The 24,169-nt window shown below is 40.6% G+C and overlaps 1 protein-coding gene across 1 annotated transcript in view; it reads left to right on the plus strand.

The window, feature by feature from the left end:
- dntt (deoxynucleotidyltransferase, terminal) overlaps positions 1 to 24,169 on the plus strand; it is a 106,303-nt gene that overhangs the window by 4,600 nt on the left and 77,534 nt on the right. Inside the window, exons 2-4 of the mRNA XM_004554552.3 lie at positions 3,240 to 3,414; positions 6,593 to 6,703; positions 21,118 to 21,288. Coding sequence (XP_004554609.3) covers positions 3,240 to 3,414; positions 6,593 to 6,703; positions 21,118 to 21,288 — 457 coding nt within the window. The remainder of the gene's footprint in view (positions 1 to 3,239; positions 3,415 to 6,592; positions 6,704 to 21,117; positions 21,289 to 24,169) is intronic.

Raw genomic sequence — 24,169 nt, forward strand, 5'->3', positions numbered from 1 at the left:
TAGTTTTTGTTTTAAGAGTAGGTCACACCTAGATCTACCGTTGGTTTTTAAATGTGCTCTATAAATAAAGTTATTGTATTGCATTGTAGATTTGCAACAAATAGTTCTTGAATAAATAAGTTGGATTGATGCCCTGCAGTTACTATATTACTGAGCACTGTGTTTTGGATGGTTACTATATTGTCAGCTGACATTTTCAGGCCATTTCGCCATCAGAGACAGACTAGGCAAAGAGCCTCGAACAACTGCCATTGCTTGAAAAGTACTATAAAAATATCTTCCTCTTATAGCTTCCTCTCCTCATGTGCATTTCCTACATTTAAAGGTTGACACCATTCTCATGGCGTCAGGGTCCCACAGGGAATACAGTGCACTGATCTAATCTATTTATACTTTATTTAAGACTAACCTTTCAGCGCTCCAGCTTTTTAAATGTGGATTAATAAAAGAAAAATTATTTTCCTTCCAGTAGCGATCATAATTAAGATATTTGGACTTTTGGATGGACAAAGCAAACACCGTAATGGTGTAATGGTGAACTCCAAGACTATTTTCAGATTTTATTACAGATAGTTCCTTTTAGGTGGGTACAGAGACCTGCTCCATAACTACGCCTCTGTTCATTCAGTTAAAAATAACAGTTTGTATTTTAAAAAGCTTATTTAGGCTTCTTATCAACAAACAAGTTAGATAAAACTCTAAATCAAATTAGCCAAGTCCACAGCTTATCTCTTTGATGCATTTATTTTATCATTATAATGAAAATATATTGCACTACTGATCATGTATATGCAAACAAAAACCTCACTGTGGTGTAAAAGTCTGTTCCGGGCATTCGCAGTCTTTGATTAGCTTGTTTTCACTTTTGGAAAGGACAGAGGGAAGCTGCTGACAGGAACTGGGCACAAAGATGACTCAAGAGAGTTCTCCATATCAAAGCCCATTGACTTTGGCCTGTCCTTGTGTCTGAGCTCAGAGTCCCAGTGATTCAGGGAAGAACAGTCTGGTTCTGGCTTTGCTTTCTTGCTCATTTGCATGTCAATCTGCCATTTCACATTCTGTTCAGCTACATATTAAGATAAGGGTCTGAATTTTGGGGATATACAAACATAGTTTGAAGGAAAAGAGTGTTTTTTTTCTTCATAATCTTAAGTCTCGGTCCAAATAGACAATTCAAACCACTTTGATTTTTGAGAGAAAGCAACCCAAGAGCCAAATATTGATGACTGTGGTTAGACAATCATTCACGTTGAGCCTTTGGAGATCATAGTTGTGCCGCTCAAATGTGTCTGTTTGAGAAGCTCCTTCAGCATGTCTTTGCACTGAGGACAAGGAGGATTTTTCTGCAAAACACTAACAATCAGTGGCCAGACTGCCAGTGATTTGACCAATTAGGCTTCAGTCTGAGCTCTGCTGGGACCTCCCATAAGGAGTCTTTCCACCGTTTTATCCATGCTAAGAGAGAAGAAGAAGAGGAGGAGCATGCCGAGTGTGATTATGCACAGCTGGGCAGCCTGATTGGGTTTGGTTGTATATTCTGAGGCAGGAAGCACAGGGGAGGAGGCCTTGATAAAAAGCCTGTTGAGATGGTCTCGGTGGAGATGCACTGGCTGAATGAGTTCAGCTATCAAACAATCGAGAGAGGCACTGGGGGTCTGTGGTGATTGTTGTTTACCCAGTGTCGATCCCAGAATGACACAAGTTAGACTGCAATGCTGACATCTGAGCTGCATTTCAAAAGCTTCGCTTGCACCCCTTGCTCTTTCTAAAAGCTGCCGAGTCCTAGACGTGAACATTTTTTTGTTAAGACAAGCAGCGAAGGAAACCTTTCGATCAAATAAGATGAAGGCATCCCGTGAAGCAATCCTACTAATCCATAAAAAGTCCCAGAAAGCTCCCGTGTCGTTCAGTTTTGACATTTGCTTTTGTGATTTTTGTTGTTGTTTGTGGTTAGAAAATGTTTGTCAAAGATTAGCTAAAATTCATGAAAGATGATATGTCACTGGTTCTTGGTCAAATTTGGATAACATGCAAATTAGGGATATCTCAAAAACAGGCAGGATGCTGGCCCTCAAGCACCGGAGTTTGACACCCCTGGTTTAAAGTGTTGCAAAGGTCACCTGGTGGGAGGCAACCTTTCTCCAAACAGCTGCCTGTTATTTGAACACACTGCAACCACTCTCAGACAGATTGGCAAAGGTTTCCAAATAACAGCTATTCGGTTTTTAAACAGAGAGGCAGATTGTAATCATGTTGCAATCAGTCTGAGGCAATCTGCACTGGTGCGATGTGCTTCTTTGTAATAGGCAATTCGTTGGTTGTATTCTGGTTGTATTCCAGTATAAAAGAAAAGTTGCAGAGTGTCCATGCCATTCTGCAGTTAAACTATTGTTGCAAGGTATTTATGTTATATTTTATATTTAACTTACCAGAGTCACGACTTCATTAAACCTGTGGTGGTGCTTAACAATTGAATGTGATGCTAAGCTAACCTTTAGTGAAGGAGAAGAAACTCAGAGGGGCAAAAGTAGCGTGTTGTGTTAGTATCACATCTTGAGTTAATCTGTGATTTCCATGTCCAAAAATTCACAAAGTAGTGTTTCCACTTCAAAAATGTGAAAAAAGTTGTTCAGGTCAGTTCAGTTCTAGTTTGTCTATTTCAGTTTAGCGCTTATTGTTCAGTTTTAGTTGAGTTTTTATTAGTTCAGTGTTAGTTTTGGCTTTTGCTAATATGATATGTTTGATGACCTGATCTACAGAAAAATACTACACAGGATCCAACAGTTTATTAGTTTTAAAAACCCATTTTACATTTTTAGTCTTGAGTTAAGTGTTACTTCACTATAATAACCCTAAACACAAGAGGCTGCTTAGATTTTGACACAGTTTGCATTTCTGCATGTAATAACAGGATTTCTGCAGTTCCTCTCAGCATTTTAGCTTGTTTTAAATGTTTCTTTTGGTTCTGTGGTGTTTCGTTCTCACCACCACCATTATACTATTTTCAACCAACCCGGGCAAACCGTAGCATATTTTTTTTTTATCAATTGCAATAATAAAAAAAAAGCAATAGATTTTAAGGTCTCTGAAATGAGAATATGAATATTCTTGGAGCAGAAATATATATATATATATATATATATATATATATATATATATATATATATATTATTCCGGCATTCGCTGTATAGAATTTGCCAAACGTGCTCTGAAACGGCTCTTTTTCCACTTCCCCACAGCGATGTGGTGACTCACGTGGTGTCGGAGGATAGCCAGGCCTCATCTCTTTGGGCGTGGCTAAAAGGAGGGCCTGTGAAGAATCTGCCCGTCATGCACGTTTTGGACATCAGCTGGTTCACTGACAGCATGAGAGAGGGGAAACCTGTTGCTGTGGAGACCAGACACCTTATACAGGTTTGTGTGTTGCAAATCAGGCACAATGGCTAATAAGTGTTTAGCACTAGATGGCACTACAAACAAAACCGGATATGATTACGTACTGAAAAACAACTTACCGGTCCGTTGCCGTGTGTTGCCATGCATTGCCATGCGTTGCCGGTCCATTGCCGGTCCATTGCCGGTCCGTTGCCATGCGTTGCCATGGGTTACCGGTCTGTTGCCATGCGTTGCCATGCGTTGCCATGGGTTGCCATGGGTTGCCGGTCCGTTGCCATGCGTTGCCGGTCCGTTGCCGGTCCGTTGCCATGGGTTACCGGTCTGTTGCCATGCATTGCCATGCGTTGCCATGGGTTACCGGTCCGTTGCCATGCATTGCCATGGGTTACCGGTCCGTTGCCATGCGTTGCCATGGGTTACCGGTCCGTTGCCATGCGTTGCCATGCGTTACCATGCGTTGCCATGGGTTGCCATGGGTTACCGGTCCATTGCCATGCGTTGTCATGCGTTGCCATGCATTGCCATGTGTTGCCATGGGTTACTGGTCCGTTGAAATGCGTTGCCGGTCCGTTGTATGGGCTCAAAATGTGGCCATAAATATTTTGTACTTGCAAATCAGCTTTGTACTTGTAAATCAGGATTTGTATGTGTAAAAAGAATTTGTTTGTGCGTAAAAAAGATTTGTGTGTGGACTAATGTGATACATTGAAAAAAAAAGAAAAGAAATACACTCATATTGTGAAGGTATACATTGGATATATTGCATTTAGGTTTTTCCTGCCACTGCAAATCTATAACGTCAACCCCCTAACAGGGAGCTCATATAAAAAGGACACTAACTCTCCCTCTGTCTCTGCTCATATTACTGCACTTCACCTCGCTGATAGCAAGAGAAACATCCTCCATATTGCGTAGGAGTGTCAAATGAACCCATCAGCTGGATGTCAGGGCTCAGAGCAGCCCACTAACACAGACACATACACATGCTCACAGACGCACATATTTTCCCCCTGTGAATGGCTCTACGAGAGCTTGGCGGCATATGTATCCAAAATAAAGAAATATGCTGTCTTCTTTTTCTTCCACCGTGGAGCAGGAGGGGTAAAAAACAAAACAAAGCGAAAAAAACCCCCCCACAGTCAAGTTCTGCCAGTTTGCCAGGGTCCATCTATGCTTTCTCCTAACAGCCTGTGACGGCCTTAATGGTCACAATGAAATCTGCCGTGTTTGTGCCTCCACGTGAGAGACTGCTGTGGCAGTGTTTCCTCGGGGCCCACGTAAGCGTGGCGCATCAATGGCACGACTCTTGTCTTGCTGCGTCATTAGGAGACGAGGCTAATGATGCCACGCTGACATTTATTGACCCATCTCCCCAGGTAACCGGCGAGGCCCCGTTCCTCTTGCTTGTTTTGTGATGCAGCTCCTCTCTGAAGCAAACGAGTTAACGCGCAGTGGCATTTATGCGTGTGGTGCTTCCAGTAGATTGTTTTTTATGAGTGATAAATCCATTTAAGGAGCTACCAGGAGGAGATAAAATATTCCCCAAACAGGCTACTTCTTGGGCACATTTGCCTGCGGCTCGTCATGATAGTCTGAAGATGCAATGTGTTTTTCGCTATCATAAATATTCTGCAGCAAGTCAGGGAGGAATTTTAAGTATTGAGCCCATTGAAATGTAATATTTTCTATTACTTCCTGGCTCGCAGAGAAGCTGTTTAGTGTGTTTGAGTGGAGATGTGGTAAGATGTGAGGATAGTTTGCTTCAAAAGGAATAAAAGTGGAAGCAGGTGCTAGGGAGATTGTGAACGTGTGTCTGCCTTCATGCTTAGGAGATAGGTGGGCTGGGGATGATGTTTGTGGGTTAGCGTGTGCGCAAAAGGCCAAGCAGTTTCCCTTATGAGGTACGACCTCTGTGACCTTTGTGGTGCACGTTGGATCAAGTGGCTTTTATTAACTCACCCAAGTGGCCTCATCTGACCGTGTGACAGACGTTAACGTGGAGGGGAGGAGCAGGCCCGGAAGTGTCTCTACGCTTCACAGCGTAGAGGTTCTGCGATTCTTGCCGTACCTTTTCATCTCAGCAGATGGTGTGCGAAGAAATGAGGCCCCAGTGTGCAGACTGCACACATTAGTTTAGTAACATCTAAAGCCACACAGCAAAGGTGGAGAGAACGCTGGAGAGAAAGCCAGGAGGGGATACGGCGCCTCTGAGATCAGTGTGTGAGCTTTAACTTCCACACAGTTAAAGGCCTGTGTAATAACCGAGCCCAGATGGGAGGGGGGGAACCAACCTCTGCATGCTGATGCACAGCCGCTTTTTTTTTTTTTTGGGTCTCCATGGACCCACAGTCTCATATTGGATTAAACGAGCTGCAGCTGAGGTGGAAAAGTGATGAAGAACACCCGTGTTGTATTTAGAAGGAAAACAGAGAGTTTCACTTTTGATTGGCAGAAAATTTTCACCGTGAAATATATTCAAAGTTATTCAATTTTTTTTTTTTTGGAGAACAGGAAAGGCTCCTGGCAGAGAATAAATGATGAACGTTTTTAAAAAAAAAAAAATCCCTTAGCTGTTGATGCAGCCCAGGAGTGTGAGAGGTACTACTCCTTTTCATTATCTGTTCAAGACGCCACTGTTCCTCCTGCAGCATCGGTACCAGTCAACGCTCTGTGGTGACAATCTCCTCCATCTTTCCTCCTCTTCCTCCCCTCTCTGTGTCACTCTCCTGCCAAATCCACAGGCAATTTTATGGACACAATGTTCCCTTTTTGTGATGTCTAATTGTCTCCAAGAATATTAATATTACATTGGTAATCCTTTTGACACATATATTACAAATGGGAAACCATTTCTTATAGAATGAAAAGGCAATTTACAGGAGGCAAATTGGATGATGGCAAGCAGATTTGTAATGCCACGGGTTAGGCAGCATAATGGATTTGGATGCCACCAGACTGTGAGATGAGTGTCATTAGCCTGTTGCCCTGGAGACACAGTCATAAAAATAACTTCTCCAAGGCAAATGGCTACGTTTTTATGTAATTCAATTTGAACTCTTGGCTCTGCGCTCGTCAGGAATAGCCTCACACACATTTACACATTTAGCCTGTCAACAATTTGGGCTGAGAAATTAACGCACTTTATGACAGTGCGTGTTTGGTTCATGCTTCTCCGGTTATTTTCTTTTGCACACAGGACACCTTGGCTGCATCGCCAGAAGCTACAACACCCACACCCGTGTCCACGGTGTCTCAATATGCCTGCCAGAGACGGACCACCACAAAGAACAACAACAAGATTTTCACGGTGGGAAATTGCTTCTCCGGCCTCACTCTGAACCACGCTTTTACATGTTGAGCCACCAGAGGCTCGTCGCTCTTACTTTGCAATGTAAAAAGCTCCCCTAATCTGTTCTGCTCTAATTGGATGGCTGGCTTGCTTCACTCACGGGCGCTCTGACACAGCTCTCCCCCAAAATACATTAACCTGCAAATGAGTAGCATCTGCAGCTGCGGCACGTTCGAGGTGCAACAGCTGACATGCCTGCGAACCCTGGCACGGGGGCTGGCACGGACACGCCCAGAGGCACTGCGTTACGCTGAAATGGGCAGTGGACGTGACACCCCTCACAAGCGATGATGGATCTATCCCTTCGCCATCTGGTGTGGGCGGGTGAAGGAGGGAAGGACAGAGGGGTGGGTAAATTGGGCTGCTGAAGAAGGGTTCGCTCAGGGTACCCAACAGAATGGGAAAGTAGTTAATTGGCGTAAGTGTTGATGAGTGTGAAAGGAAGAAACGATGTTGCATTAATAACAGCAATGTAGGTGTTGAGAGCATCAGTCAGAAAACAGAAACAAGCCAGTGTCAACAAACATTGCATTTACCAAACTTTGTCAGCTATTGTCGAGTGGAACGCATTTGGGGTTCTGACCCTTGCTCAGAGAAAACAGTTTAAAGAGCTTGAGTTGGGGCCTTCTAACTTCTGAGCAACATTGTCTGACATTTTGTAGGCTAAACAATGAATCTCACAAGTAATTTGCCATGTAATGAATGGCAGATTAATCCATAATGAAAATAGCAATTACTTCTAAATTTAATAGTGCTACTGTGACCTAAAGGAACTTAAAAGAAGAAATGGAGAATGTATGCAGAAACACATCATTATTTATTTCCTCTTTTCTTTTTTGGGGCTGTCACAGAAGGACTTTTTTGTAACTAAAACTGGATGTGAATATGAATTTGAAGTTTTAAAATGTGCAATATTACCGTAAACTGAGTGGCTATGTGTGTGTTTATGTGGGACTGCGGAGACCCACTGATGAGTTTCCGTAAGACGTATTAAGTACAGCTCGCAGAGGGCCTGTGGAGCATCTGTTTCATAATGACTCTTTACTTCCCACTGATGGCAAATGTACATAAAAGATGCACACACGTGTATGGATATTGGCCCGCATGTACGTTCATGCGTGTGCTGCAACCTTCTAACACACACGCACAAAAGCACATGTGTTTTCCCACATGGACGAGCAGTTACAGATGTGCATACCCACCTGCGTCTCACCTGGGGAGCGTTGCTGTTCAATTTCTTATCTCCCCAATTCTTTCCACAGCATTAACTGCATAATTAGCAATCCCACTCAATTTCCCTATCACAGGGATTAACTCATTATCTCTGCATAAGGAAGGCCACATCAAAGCAGAATTTCTGATTAAAGTAAAAGGTTGTTCTAGCTGTGGACCTGAGGAAAACCACAGGTACAACTCCCCATAGTTAAGAAATATTTTAACTATCCAAATTGTAGCGAAATAACAATACTAATAATAAAATTTTGCCTTGTCCCGTGACTGGAAACCAATCACCTGTAGTGACAGTGCTAAAGAGCAGCAAGCTATTGATCCACATTGGTGACGTAATCCTTGATTGGTCCTGCTGTCTGCCTGATTGCAAGGGGCAGTAATGATGTAACCTTGTGAATACCCATCTAATGAAAAAGCCTTTGAGTGTGTGAATTAGGACTTTTGCCCTTGATACCAGTACTGACTATGAACCCGACTGTGGTAACAACTACACCAATCAGACATGACATAATGCCCACTGACAGATGACGTGAATAACACTGATTATCTCTTAATCACAGCACCTGTTAGTGGGTGGGATATATTAGGGAGAAAGCGAACATTTTGCCCTGAAAGTTGATTTGTTAGAAGCAGGAAAAATGGACAAGCATGAGGATTTGAGCAAGTCTGATGAGAGCCAAACTGTGATGGCTAGACGACTGGGTCAGAGCATCTCCAAATCTCCAGCTCTTGTGGGGTGTTCCCGGTCTGCAGTGGTCAGTATTAGAGCAGGGCAATATGGCCAAAAATATTTATCACGACATATATTTGAAAATTTGCGATAACTATATAACTGACGATATAATTGGTGCGAGACAAAATACAACTCCACAACTTTACTAGCGCAAAAACCCCCATCCATTTATTTTCACTTAAACATGCAGCTGTTATTTATGTGCATTAAAGCTATATAAAAATGTAACAGTGCAAATGCAAATTCCTTGCTGAAAGTTTAACCAAAAGGCATTTCAAGTAGAAATGGGCTGACATATCCTGAGCATAACCATGTATAATATCCACTTGTTGTGTTTGCAGGCAATTTGGGCATCTTCAATACAATCTGCTACCGAAGCAATTACAGGGAGGTTTTTTTGGTGAAACCTTGTTTGCATTTTTGTGACCAAATTTACCTAGTGACTGCAAGCAACCTTGGGGAGTAAGGCTGGTGGAGTAACGCTTATTTTTTTCCTATTTACTGGCTGTTACCAGGCAGTCACTAACCAGTCTCCATGCCTGTGTGACTGGTCACAAAGGGAAATTTCAATCTTCCAATCCTGAGAATCTGAGGTATTATGTTACTTAACATGTAACAATTTGCACAGTGGCATTTGTTGGTTGGCAGCCTTGGCATTAAATTGTCTGCCTTGCATTGATGGAAAGTGGCCAAATATGGATCAATGTTGCTCCTTCATGGACGTTTTCAATAACAAGTGCTTGAAAAGTTCACTCTTACTCATTAGCGAGTTAGATGTCAGCTGGCAGCACTGTGTTGTCAAATAGTCTCAGAGGAGAAGCTTGTATAAAGGCAAGGAGAATTTGTAACTCTAAAGCTTTTGTAATGTTCTTATAAAGGGATGTTAATATGCAGAACAGCTACAGAACACACTCACATTATTATCAGATGATAAAGCAGCCGGCATGGTGGCGCAGTGTTTTGCTCTGCAAGAAGGTCGCAGGAAGAAGGCCCTGGGTTCAAATCCAGTCTTGGGCCTTTCTATGTGGAATTAACTGTCAATTGACTGTCGTTGTGAATCCGAGTTATTGTGTTTGGTATGTACACTGCTGTGTGCCATGGCTAGCCAGTGCTACTGTCACTCAGCAACATAATACCTTGTAACCAAAAATAAAAGTGAAAGACAGCCTCTACCAGTCAAGCATTTGCATGACTCTCAAAATCTGAGCTTCACTATGGCACCTTAGCAATTATTCAGAAGATTTGCATATTACATATTTTAACATTATCTGACTTAATGTTTTTACCACTGTTCCCTTCAAGGTCATATCCTTGCACAGGTCTAAACCAGTTCGAGTGCTGGTGCTATTTTCAGATCACTCCCTGGAGGTCAAGTTCTAAAGACTGTTACATACCTCCAACTTCTGCAAATATCAGTTTCAATCTGACCCGACCGTCGAGGATTGTAACTGGTGATAAGTGCCTGGTGTCCAGCTGTGACCCAGAGACCAAACAGCAGTGAAAGAGCCCAAAGTTACCAATCCTGAAGAAGGTTAGAAGGTTAGGATCGGGGGCATCACAGATTTCTGAACTTTAGATTCAAATTCTACAGTCGGACTGCCAAACTCAGTTTTACTGAATGTCCTGAAAGGCCTCAAGAGGAACACTGAGAACAGAGGACCTGAACTGTGGCATGCTGGGCTTGCTCATGGTACATATACTAGTTGCAGGATTGGATCCCTCACAGTTATCCTTCCCTAAGTTGACACAATGCAGGTGATAATGCCAAACGCGCCATTGGAAATGGTTATAAAGGGAATTCCTGGGAGTGATCTAAGGACTTTTTTCCACCTATAATTCATTTAATCTGCTCCAAAGGCATTAATGAGTTTGTAAACTTGTAGCTTTTCCCCGTGGTTTGTTTTGTTTTGGTTTTTTTTACACATGAATAAATCCAAGTGGCTCAAATTACATCACTAAAAGCCACGTAAGAGTGTTCAGCCTGCTTATTGGCCAGATGTGTCTGGAGCAGGAGCAACAAAAGATACGCTTCCCAACCCCCTGAGCCACGGTCACCCCACTTGTCTACTGAGCACTCAAAGGATTTTCCACTACAAGGTTCACTATCTTTTCCAAGGATACTTCAACACACAGACATGTGATGCTCCCCACCATGTAGGGCAGCACGGCGGCATGGTGGTTAGCACTGTCGTTGCACCACAAGAAGGTCCTGAGTTCAATTCAGGCTGGGGTCTTTCTGTGTGGAGTTTGCATCTTTTGCGTGGGTTCTCCCCAGGTACTCCGGCTTCCTCCCACAGTCCAAAGACATGCAATTAGTAGGGATAGGTTAATTGATCAATCCAAATTGCCCATAGGAGTGAATGTGAGTGTGAATGGCTGTCTGTCTTTGTGTGTTAGCCCTGCAACAGACTGGCGATCTGTCCAGGGTGTACCCCGCCTCTCGCCCTATGACAGCTGGCATAGGCTCGAGTGCCCCCTGCAGCCCTGAAAAGGATAAGCGGAAGCAAATGGATGGATACATTAATAAGATGCCTGAATTGTTGAACATTTTTAGAAGGCATGACTTCTGTGAAGATATATTAGAGCAACAGGTAACATGACTGGCTGATATCTTGTTGTTGTTCTTTGGAAATTTTTGGGTGGAACCAAATATGGAAGTATCCCATTAGTTCATTCTATTCAGGAATTGTGGAGTGTTGCATTACCACTAAATATAATGTGAAAAAATGGATAGGAAGCCATCATTTCATTTAAATCCCAGTTTCTGTGAGAGGGTGGGATTAATTTTTTTACTAAACTTTAAAACTATTGCTCACTTCCCTTCTGACTACTGCAACACATGATGAGGCACACTGTGGGTGAACAACATCTGGATTTGTCTTAACATCCCCCTTTTGAAATAAAAACCCTTACTTTTTGTAGTAATACCCAAACAATAACAGAGGAAAGTTGGTCATATTTCACTATTACACAAAAGCTTTGTTTTTTTTTTTTCTAATCGGACAAAACCAATTTATTTAGAAAAGATACAATGTGGTGAAGCAAATAATCAACACCCAGGGGCTTTAAATGATGCAGTTTCTTCTTACAGCTCTCTATATAGGGTAATCCGTTAGACAAACAAAGGAAGTGTGGGAAAACCTGCAGTGATCTCAGGAAGCAGGGATGAAGGAGCGTATCCGGAGGAGCAGTGTATGTGTTAGTGAAGGAGGAGGAAGTGGTGGTTCAGAGTGGTGTCAGAGTCATGAAGAGAGGATGAGCATCGTCCCAGCAACAGCACCCCAGTGAGGTGTCAACCACATGCTGGCAGCAAACGGCCCTTCATTCCACAGCCATGCACTATTGATTTATTCAACCCTGCTCCCTTCTTATCTCTCACCATCTCTGCCTCAAACTCTTTTACTCCCACATTACTTCTACATGCCCTTTTCTTATGTATAACACCACCCTAGCCACCTACCCATTCTTCCTGTGCTTTCTCCCACTCTCGCTGTCTTGCTGTGACTGGGAAATTCACAGCTTACTTACGCACATAAGTCAAGTTTACACTCTCTCTTTTTTCTATCTGCTTAGCCTCCATTTTTCTGCTGTCATATGTTCACTATAAGTCTGATGCAGAGTGTTAAAAAAAATCAACACTTGTGTCTTGGGTGAGCATCGGTTATTTTTTTTCTGATGGTAGCACACATGCGTGCACTTATCGGCCCCTTTTGTGCATCGCTTGGATACTAATTGGATCGAGATATAGGGAATTTTGGAAGCTGGATCAACACCTTGGGCTCTTTTTTGTGTTTTGGGAGTTGGTTCCCGGGCAATTTTTGTGATGTATGGGGTGAAGTTGGCTGCTGCTGTTAAAGAGTACAGTTGCCATTTAATGCTCTGGTTGACTGGTGTATAACCTCAAGCAGATATATACCAGCAAACACAGGGGAAGAGAGGCAGGGAAGCTAAACATCTTGACTTCTTTCTCTTGCAGTACAAGACCTCAAGTGCATTGATAACACTGACATGTCACAGATGAGGAGATGTTTGGAGGGGATATTGGAGCACTGAACCTTAAATGCATCACACTGAATACATCCTTTACCCGATGGAGTTCACAACTTACAGAGGAAACAAAGAAACGGCTCAGAGAGGATCAAAGCTGGAGCAAACAGCGAGGCCCTGTCTGTGCTTGGTTTTAGAGTTTTAGAGAGACTAAAGATAATAAATATTACAAAATGCCTTAAACATCTCTTTCACAGCATGCATAAAAAGTAAATTCTTTTTTATTCATTGTTCGAACCATGAAACTTAATGTTACATGAAAAAAAAAAAAAAGATGGAGGCATGTGCCCGCTACCCATTCATTAGATATGGGACAGATAAAATCCATCTCTTAGATGCTAATCGTGTTAAAACTCTTCTCAGTGGGTTCTCTGACCTTCTTTCATGGTTTCTTTTTGAGCATGCGGTGAGGCGGGCTGCTGTGCGAACATGGTTTGCAGGCATGTTCATGATAGTCGGTGATGGGGGGTAAATCGGCGTGCTATATCAACGTCCCTGCACACCAAGTCTCCCTATCAGACTTAACTCCTCATTAATTAGATGAACGCAATTGCAGGGTGGATTTTTAAGCCTGCAGTGCTGATTCCACACAGCTGCTTTGACAACATGACAGTTGACAGACTGGTGCCAAGGCTCCGTGCATGTTTATGTGTGTTTCTGTATATGACACTTTAAAGTTCTAGTTTTCCACAGGTGAGATGATTGTATATATAATGACTAGAAATTAGAGCCATTTTTATGCAGTTGTGGTCAAAACTTTATCATGGGCATGAATGTTTTTTTTTACATTTTTTGAACTAATCCTTTTCAAGGGTGGAATAATTACTAAGCATACATCTTTAATTCTTTTATTTGTTTTATGCGGTCTCGTTCCATTAAAATTAAACTACCATAAAAGTTAGAGACATGTTTATTTGTTTGCAAATTTGCAAATTCAGCAGGAGATCAAATAATTGTACATAATCTACTTACTGTACATACAGTGAGTACATAAAGTTTATTATTAAAGCACTTTTCATAGACACGTTGTTGCAAGTGGTATACAACAAAAGAGAATAAAAGAAATTAGAAAAATGAAGTACTTTAATAGCAATGCAAAATAAAGTTAAGACATGGAATGACAGACATGAACGAGTACTTTTAAAAACAGTTTCAGTCAATAAAAAAACTTACACTAAAAAATGGCTAAACACCAAAGTTTTAAACTGATATTTAAGATTTCACACAGTCAGCTAAACGCAGCTGTAGTGAGAGAACGTTCCAGTATCTTGGAACATTGATTAAAGACTTGTTCTGTGTAAAAGTCTTTGCAAGTACAAGTAGAGCCACTGCATTTTGTATCACTTGAAGATATCAAATGGCCCTTTTCCACTAGTACCTGCTCAGGTCAACTCTGTGTGGCTCGACACAGTTGTCAGGATTTTCCATTAGGTGGCAGTACCTGGTACCAGGTACTTTTTTAGTACCTACTCGGCAAGAGTTCCAAGATGAACCGAAAATGTGATGTCAGCAGACTGCATAACACCAATTGGCAAGTCAGTGGCTACACTAGAGTATCTCCTTTACAAAAATCAAAGCAACATTTTTGAAATGTGGAAACAAGAGAAATGGCTGCACAAAAACAACACCGTGATCCCCGAGTCTGACAACAAGCCATACACCAAGCAGCAGGTATACCATCGCCATGATGTCCTCCTATGTTGTGGTGTTCATGTCACATAGAAAAACAAAGACATTCAGCTGCATTGCTATAACAACCCCTCGCACATTAAGTGTAATGGAAAACGAGTCAAGCCCCATCGAGATTCTTCGAGCAGATCTAATGGAAACTAGGTACTAATGAAAAAGGGCTAAAAGAGATTGTTTAACTGAACACTACAGTAATATAAACACGATAACACAGATGCACAAATAACTTTCTTGAGTTCCTTGCATGAAGGAAAAGGAGAAGTAGATTTTACATGTGAATCAACGCCAAATATTATGCTAATATCTCAAATGCTGGACATAGCAGTTGCATGAAAAAGAAGCAAGATCCTGACTGATTTTAGGATAAAAATTCAGGATCATTGTCTCAGTTTTGTTGGTGTTTAAGACAGGGAGCCAGTTCCTAATTCGGGTAAACAGTGGACTCAGGTAGAAAACCTGAAGCTTAAAGACATATACAAGTGAATGTCATTGGCATAGAAATGTAAGAAAAACACTGAATAATGCCAAATGAAAAATGTAGAAAGAAAATAATAAAGGTCCCAGGACTGAACCTTGTGGAACTCCACATATTATGGAGGCAAAGTCAGAGAAGAACTTGTTTATCCTAAAAGAGAAAGTCCTATCAGATACACATGAAGGAAAACAGTCTAATGGAAAGTCACATACCAGCCAACCATAACCCTGTTTAGTAAAATCATATGGTCAACAGTATCAAAGACTGTGCTGAGGTCAAGTCGAATGATATATGATGAATGTTATAGACCTTCAAAAGAATAGTCTCAATGAAGTACTGCTTTTGAAAACCAGACAAAATGGATACAAAATCTCCAATCTGTATAATAAGGCTCTGAATTGACTTTCTACAATTTTTACAATAATTTGCAGACAAATGGAAATTACAAAATATGGTGAAAATTACCAATAGCGCAGGGATCAAGATTACATTTCTTTAGTAAAGGATTTACCTCAGCATGTTTAATATTGAAGGAAACACAGCCTTGCTTCAGGGAACTGTTAATAATAGACAGCAACAATGGACCAATGCTATTGAAAGTCCCGAAGGGAGGTAATTTCTCTAATGAGCATGATGAGGGTTTCATCTTGCCTATTACTGTGGTTAAGTCATTTAGTGCAATTAGAGAAAAAGAAGTAAATGATTCAGGGCCCTGAGGACCATTTTCAAGCTCAAATATATACATACATCTCCACCAATATTTAGTTAAATGTCCCTTAGAGAGTTGCACCTCGATCAGATACTTTTGGTAGCCATTAACAAGGGGCCTAGTAAAAAAAGTTTGGGAACCACTGGTCTATGGTGAGCTAAAGCTCAATTCGCTGTGGACAGGGATGGAGGTATTTCAGCCGTTTCCAGTTCATGACTGGTTTGAGACTTAGTAGTCCCTGGGCTGTTCCTCAACATTCTACCCAATTTCCTCTCGTCTGAGGGTGACAATTTGGATCTTCTTCCAGACCTGGGAAAGGTGGTTAAACAATTAAACAACTTATAATTTTACTTATATACAAATGTTTGAACTGATGACTTTGGTATCTGCAGTTGTTCAGAAATAGCTTCATAAGATCTTCCTTACTTATATAAATCTACAATTGTCCTTTATAGATCATCACTTTTCTTGACCTTACTCTTTGTGTACGTCGGTCCAGGGAGTTATTTTAAATAAATCCTTTTTATTCTAGCAAAGAGAATCTTCCACTTGCAGTCAATCATGGTGACTTACCAGAAGTTAATAGGTCTTGGCTGTGTCAAATTATGAGACACTGTGGAATCTTCAGCACCGCTTGTCAGAAGATTTAAATGAGTGTACGTGTATATTTAAACCTGAATGTACTTTTGACTTCATGTGAACAAAAAATTCAAACATGTAGACCCAACTTTTGTTATTTCAAGACAATAAAAACGTGTGCGATACAACCATTCCACCCGCAAAAGTTTGCTCAAAAATCAGCTGAATTTGTCAAGAAATAAGAAGAGAACCTAAGGAAACCTTTGAGTTAAAGCTGTAAGTCTACACTCCAGTCACATATTGATTGTTTGAAGTGGTGGTGTACAGAGGCAAAAATACAGAAAAGTACCCTCTTTGTTTTTAGCTCTGTTTTGGTCTCCACCAACTAAATATTTGGAAATATTTGGCTCTTTAGCTGCTAAATATTTTCTGATTTAAGTCGTGTTCATTTTTCCAACAATTATTGATCACTTTTTGATGCAAAATTCCTTCGAGATGTTTGAAAGCTTTCTTTGAATCCTCCCTGCTTTTCATTCGATGATGAAATGAAGGAAGTCTTTTCTAACTTTTGTTTACACTTTACATAATCTGAAGTTTACCCTGTGGATTTTATGTCAAGTCAGATTCAGGTAGCCTCAGAACACTGTTCCACACACATCTCCTTAAACTGCTAGTAACACATCCTTCTCACTAAACACTTGCACAATACCAATGTGCCCTTTCACCTATCCAGTAACAAGCTTGCTTTTCCAATTTGTCGCATGCTGTGAGGAGAACCTAGCTTCGTGTGCGTGTGTGTTTGTGTGCTGTAAAGGGTCATTCTTTTTCCATGTGCTGCAGTAAACGGGTCATTGCGTCTCCTGGGTGAGCTGGGCTAAAGTCTTGCTGCTCACTGACCTGATGCTGCATGTCTGCACAGAACTGCGGGTGATGCATTGACCTCAGATAGCGCCTTGACTAGAGGAGAGGAAATGAAGGTCTGCCCTGAGCTCTGATAACACTGAGCTGCATTAAAGTTCAGGTCTAGGATTTCAAATTCCTTACTTTTCAATATCTGTCCTTGGAGGGGGGGTGGTGGGTGGAAGATGGATAGGCTATATGATATTAAAGCGGCATCAGCTTTTATTATTATTCTTAAACATTATTGATTCATGCACCACATAAATGGCAGTATCGCAACACATTAGAGTTAGTGTAATATGAAAAACTGACCTAAAATAACCCAGTTAAAAGCTTCTTATTAATGCTGAATTGAACAATGTAATATGAAAGGATAAATTTATGGTAGTGCATAAAAAAAGGAAAACAGAAGCATCTGTGGTCCTTTTATTACACTACACACCTCTTCACAGCACTCAGAAGTGTTGTTGATAGTGCACAGGTCAGTAAAAAGAAAGATTCCAAAAGGCACAAATATTTTTTTGTGTTTTTTAAGATGCATATCAGATGGATGCGTGAGAAATTAGAAAAAACCAATGTGCTTAGAATGAAAAACAAAGTAAAAAAACTCCACGTGTGAATGTACTGAATAAAATATTCCTCTGTGAATGGCATGGTGTCTGCATGCATCCTTCTTTTGAAACCTGTTTTACATAGAAAACAGCTTTGCAAGAGTTTGCCAAATTATAAATGCTACATTACATATTGTCCCAACTATACCGTTACAAGCCATTCGTTATTTTTTTTTACCAAAACACACAATTTGATTTCCACCTTCCTACTTTCTCATGCAGATAACTGAAGACATTTTGTAACTAAAGTAATAACATAATTGTGACTGTAATGTAATACTGAATTTAGTAGCAATGAGTCAGATTACTTGTTGGTGACTGAATGGCTCTTTAGCAGTTAAATATGGCAATTTCTAACAACCTTGCTCGCTTTATAGAGTAATTGGTCCAAGATATCCTGAATTGAACTTCTTTCTCACATTTGACTCTTTACAAATGTGCAAGTCACTTGGTGATAAATGAATTCAAAACTACAGGACCCTGTCTGTCAAAAAATGTGCCACTTTAGTCACGTGTAACCAGATCTTTTTAAGCAAACCTGGCCCTTGCTGTGGCGAAGAGAGTACTCAAATGGACAAATTTAATTGAGCACTCCAGTTTCACTCACAGTGTGCATCAGTTCATTCAAGTCATTCGATTTGCCCTTTGTACATGCAGCTGGAAATGCATGCTGTGACATATAATAAAAGCTTTTTTTGTACAGGTAGCAGATTTGCACATTGTCTCAGTTTTGCATTACTGTCAATAGATAGACAATGACTTGATATCAAAACACAGCACTTGAGTTAGTGAGCAAGGCATTGTTTTTGGAGGTATGCACAGTAAAATAGTGACAGAACAGGGATGAGCTGAAAAACTAAACATTTTTCTTTAAACAAGGCAATTATCACATTTATATGATTTAGTAGCACATGCTTTGGGGTTTTGGCAGGAAGAATACTCAGAGGACTTCCATGCAGCAACACATTTCTATTTTGTATCTTCTGCTTCTATAAATGAGTTAATCGTGATAATTGCATCAAATAATGTTTCCTTGTCATTCTAGACAAGTTACATGATGCCTTTTTGAGCATCTTTAAAGCACACGGTGCTTTAAAGAATAATGCCATGTTGCTTCAATAAACTTATCTTATTTTTTCAGAAAAAGAGATCCATATTTAAAAGAAGAGTAATTCACACACAGTATTTTGAGTCCAGTCCCACCTGCTGCTCTTTTCACTCCTCACTGCACCAAACCTGCTGCATCTCTGAGTCTTTTGACATGTTTTATCATAACCGACACAACAGCATTGCTTGTTTTAGCTAATGAATGACTGCAATAATGATGATGGTCCAACTTTCCTGTGGTGACATGTTTTCCTCCGCTTGGTTCCGCAACGGTAGCCCATCACTTCAAACTGTGAAGCGGTCCAGCTGAACATGGTGCCAAATGTACTGCTGCGTGCCAGTTTACTCCAATATTAGAAAGTGTGACACTTGTTTCATGAGCTCTTTTCTCTCTCTCGTCATTCTGTTAATGTTAATTAAAGGCTTAAATCTTGAGTGTGACTGATGTAGATCAAGTGTATTTTTCCTTTTCCACCTTTTCTTTCCCCCTTTTTTTAAAAACCACTATAGAGTTTCTGAGAGATTGAACCAATATAAATAATACTAATAATAATAATGAATGGCTATTTGGGATTTAGCAATGACTGTACCACCATGTGGCCATTTATTAACCACGTTCTAAGCTTTTTGAGTTAAGACGCCACAAAAAAAAAATTCTTAAAGCACACGCATGAGCTTAAGTAGTATTGCTAAAGTCAGACGAGGCACCCTATTAGTTTTAAGTAAATTATATGTTGCATAGCAGTATTTGGAAGATCTGTTTCATTTCACTTTTTCTTTCTTTATGTAGTGCCAATTCAAAACATTTCCCTCAAGGTACATTAAATGACAAAGTAAAGACCCTACAATACTAAAGAAAGCTGTACAATCAAACGATCCCCTATGAGGATCACTTGATGACAGTAGAAAGGAAAAACTCCCTTTTATCAGGAAGAGATCTCGAACAGCACCAAGAGTCACGAAGAGTCAGACATCTGCAGCCACTGGTTGGCGGGTGATGGGAAAGAGAAGTGAGCCTTGTTAATGACACACCGTTTATAAATACAGATATAATGACTATGATTATGATTATTACTAGCGGTGATGTAATAGCACTGATAGCTGTATATGGTGTAACTATGTATAGGAACAGATGGATAAAAATAACTGTATCTATAAATGCACTATTATGGATGAGTAATGATAAACAAATGATGAGTTAAGCACATACTAATGCTTAATAGTGTGTGGCATTATTTTAAAGTGCTACCCCTTCACTCTCGTCAGTAATTGTTTCATTAACGTCTCTGTAACTGTAGCAAGATGATTAAGATTTCCTAATAAAGTGACCAGGTAGTGTATTTTACTTTTATGAAATCATATAGGGCACTTATTACTTTTTCTATCAGTTAATTTGAGCATTTTTCCTGGAAAAACAATAAACAGCTTGTTGATAAAATGTCAGAAAAGTGCTGGGAACAGAGTTGTTTTGGTTCTGTATAATTAAGGGTGCAAAACTGAACTGTGCTCGGTTTCTGTCGTACAAAGTGGCCAATTATGGCATTAGAGTACTGTTGTTCCTTAAACAATTACCAGATTTTTTTTAAAAACAGCTGTTAATAGTTTGTCTGATGGATATGGCAAACTTGAACATGTACAGTATATTTACCCATCATTTATGCACGTGCCTGCATCAGCCTTGTTTCCTGTGTCTGCGAACAATCCCCATGAGTAAAAAAAAAAAAAAAGACAACAGGATGAAAAACACTCATAGCCTCTTGATCAATTTGATTTTTAATGATGAAATAATGATTAAAGCAGATTCTGATTTCAAAATGAGAGAGCTGTAAATGTGGTAGATCCTTCCTTTCTGTCAATCCAGGGTCCAAAAATCCTGCCTTTGTACAGAGAAAGTCTGTGGCTTGCCCCATGGGAGGCTGTGGTAAACAAGTGGAAAATAACAGGCTCCTGTCTGGTGTTTGCCAGCCTCTAATGTCTCTGTCCAGTCATCTAGAAGAAAAACAACATGCAGCAGGTTTCTACTGTACAGGGACGGTGACAGGGACAGGAGCAGAGACAGCCAGTACTGATAGAGGATGGGGGGGAGGAAACCTCTCTCTTTGTCTGGTTTCCTTCTACAGGTCAATGCATCTCGCATGTGAATGCACACCTGACATATTTTTACTTGGCTTCTCTTTTTCTTCCCAGTTTTCTCTTCCTTTATTTGCAACAATTTTGCCTTGTTATGCTTTTTAATCTACATCCTTTAGATGTGCATAAGATCTGCTTTCTTAATTATTCCTTCACCTGCAGGATGCATTTGAAGTGCTGGCAGAGAGCCATGAATTCAATGACATGGAGGGTCCGTGCTTGGCCTTCAGGAGGGCTGCATCTGTGCTGAAGAGTCTGCCCTGGACGGTGCAGAATTTACGGGTCACAGAAGACCTGCCCTGCCTGGGGGAACACTCTATGTATGTCATAGAGGTAAGGCCCAGTTTCACTTAATCCACAGCAGTCCAGTTAATAACCAATGCATTTTCCCTCTGTATTTTGGTTCTGGTGTCATGTGTCACTTAAAAACGAAATATAATGAAATGTCTAATGCCCTGAAAACTGAAACTGTTGCCCTCATTTTATCGTCTGGGTTGGATTTTCTGACAACACGTCTTTTGAATGCAACGTCGCAAAATCAAAGCTTTCAGATTAGGTGTGCAAACCATAACTCACGCAACTTCCCGGACCCTATTTATGCAGTTGTGCAATGATCTAAAATAATTTGCTGCCATGAAGATACAGTTTAGTATTTTGGAAACACGCTTGGAAGACGTCGGCGATGATTCGAAACACGCAGCATGTGATTTATGAGCTAAAGCACTCGAAATATTATTAATATTTATGCTTATGTGATATGAAGTGACAGAATTAACTAACACCAGCGTAAAATATTGACACTGATTGATCCTTTGCACTAGCAAATAAGGGATCAATAAAGCCATTTGTTTAAAACACCTAATTGAGTAGCGCATGTTGGCAACGGCCTCAAATGATTTCACTTCAAATACGATACGTTTTCACAACTATTACTACTCGTATTTTTTGCTCCTCTGCAAAGGAAGGCAAGAAAAAACCCAAGAATTTACTGCAGTGAACAAGACCGTGACCAACCCTCTGCGTGGCCAATAGACTGTTTACATATTGACAATATCCCCACGGACCTGTGTGTGGGGGATTGACAGTAGTTAGGCTCTAAGCCTTTGAACTGTATAACACACGTGATCACTAAGTCCTTGTGAATGTGAAGCGACATCAGCTCACTGATGATGAGTACGAAAGCGTCGGCATTTCTTTTCCCTAATTGCAAACTTTCCAGGTTGAGTAGTTTGCCATAAATTCAATACATGGACGTGTTTTGGGGTTTGACATTACATTACTGTAAAATTAATGTTTTACCAAATGTCACCTCTGTAAACACCAGGCTCTGAAATAAATCAAAATAAAATAAAGTAAGATGCAGCACATAACGGGGAGGGGGTGTAATTTCAGTGCCGATTGATGAGGACCCGTTCGATAAATCACTATCTTTATTAATGTGCTGCTGGAAATAGTTTCCAACGAATGAACTTCTCCAGCTTCATTAGATTAAAATTCACATTAAGAAAAAAAGACACACCACATCAAGAGATGGACAAATACAAAACCTGGCAAAAGCCACTCCTCATTACCTCCGCCGAGGAGGTTATATTTTTGGTTGTGTACGTGCATGTCATTCTGTCTGTAAACACGATAGCTTGAAAAGTTTGGAATGAATTCAGGTCAAACGTTGTAGTGGTGTGTAGTGGTGTCATGTTTACAATCTATTAAATCTGGCTATGCCCACCAAGGTCTTCAAAGTCAACTTAATGGTTTAGTGGTTTGAAATGGACAAAAAGCCTTATAACTATGATTCTTGCAGTGTGGTGTGTATTGTCAACATGTAGAAAGTACTATATAAATATAAAAGATTTAATATCACTATGACTTGACCTCTCCTTCAAGGTCAATAGATTGAATTGAAGGTCAAAGTGATAATATTGCTATATAGAGCTATTTAAAACTGTGATCTCCAAACCTACAGTCTGAAATGCAAAGAAAATCTAATTTGAATTCCTCCATAAGACCTGTTGCCAACAATTGCCATTCCACTGCATGTGTGATGTCACATCCCTCAGCCTTTTCAGCCTGTTTCCCTTCCTCAAGATCACCATTTCTGGTGAGGCTTCAGTGAACAGTAGCTGGATCAGCTGAAGGGCCAGTTGGATCTCACAGGTCCTGTATCAGGTCTTTTCTGTTCATCTGCTGTAGTTTGTTTGTCAGACCTACACCTTATCGTTTACCCTCTGCTTGTCCATTCTCCTCAGTTTTCTTTTTCTTAATGTCCACATTTCTTATTGTGGACATTAAGAAATGAGGGATGGCTCAAGACTTTTGCACAGCACTGTGTATTATTTCAGAAGGTTTTATTCCCTTTTTGTACGTATGTAGTGAGATCAGATGATCTGGTGGGGGATTCTTTGTGAGCAAAGTATCCCGACCCACCGTCTGTCCGAACCATTTGCTTGCGAGGGGCAGAAATCAGAAAAAAGTTAACTTAAAGGCTGATGAAAGGAAGTTAAAATGTCTGTTGAGAGGCTGCACCAAGGCACAGCATAGGTTTAATAAGGACTGTGAATCATGCAAAGCGTCTGCGGTGGAGTTCAAGAGCAAAATATGGAGTTAAAAATGAATATAATAGGCCCACTTTAAATAAGGAGGCATTGATGTGACAGAAGTAGTTTAAACAGGCTGGCTCTATTGTATATGACGCATTCCATTACTTAGAAATAGTTTTTTTTCCCTCTGTGCTAGCAAGAAGAATGTAGCTGAATCAGTAACCATCTGCACACATAAGCCTTTCTGGAGGAGATTCTCAATGCTGAGTTCAGTCTCTAAGAAATATATGAAAGAAAGACGTACAGATGTATGAATAAAAACTTTGCTGCACACATGCAGCACACGTTGATGGGTATCAGACAAATATATTTTGTCTCTGAGACAAAAAAAAAAGTCTTATTGGGTCACTACATCTCCACATCTACACTCGAGCTCAGGGCAGGAATCATGGCAGGTTGTCAGGGAAAGTGCGGATGCTCGCTCTGAGAGAACGCCAGGTCCCTGTAGGATAACAAGGTGAGCTCAGCAACCCGGCTCTCTCTGACACGTTAAACCTAACATACACGCTGCGCGACTCACAGCGCGTTTCCGAATCTGTCAAAGCTGTCAGCGCCGAGTCAGATTCATTAAACAAAATAGCATAAATGTCCCGGGGAGACCAAATTAGACTGCCTGT

This window comes from Maylandia zebra, linkage group LG13 (genome assembly GCF_041146795.1).
Source record: "Maylandia zebra isolate NMK-2024a linkage group LG13, Mzebra_GT3a, whole genome shotgun sequence".
In the NCBI taxonomy this organism is placed as follows: Eukaryota; Metazoa; Chordata; class Actinopteri; order Cichliformes; family Cichlidae; genus Maylandia; species Maylandia zebra.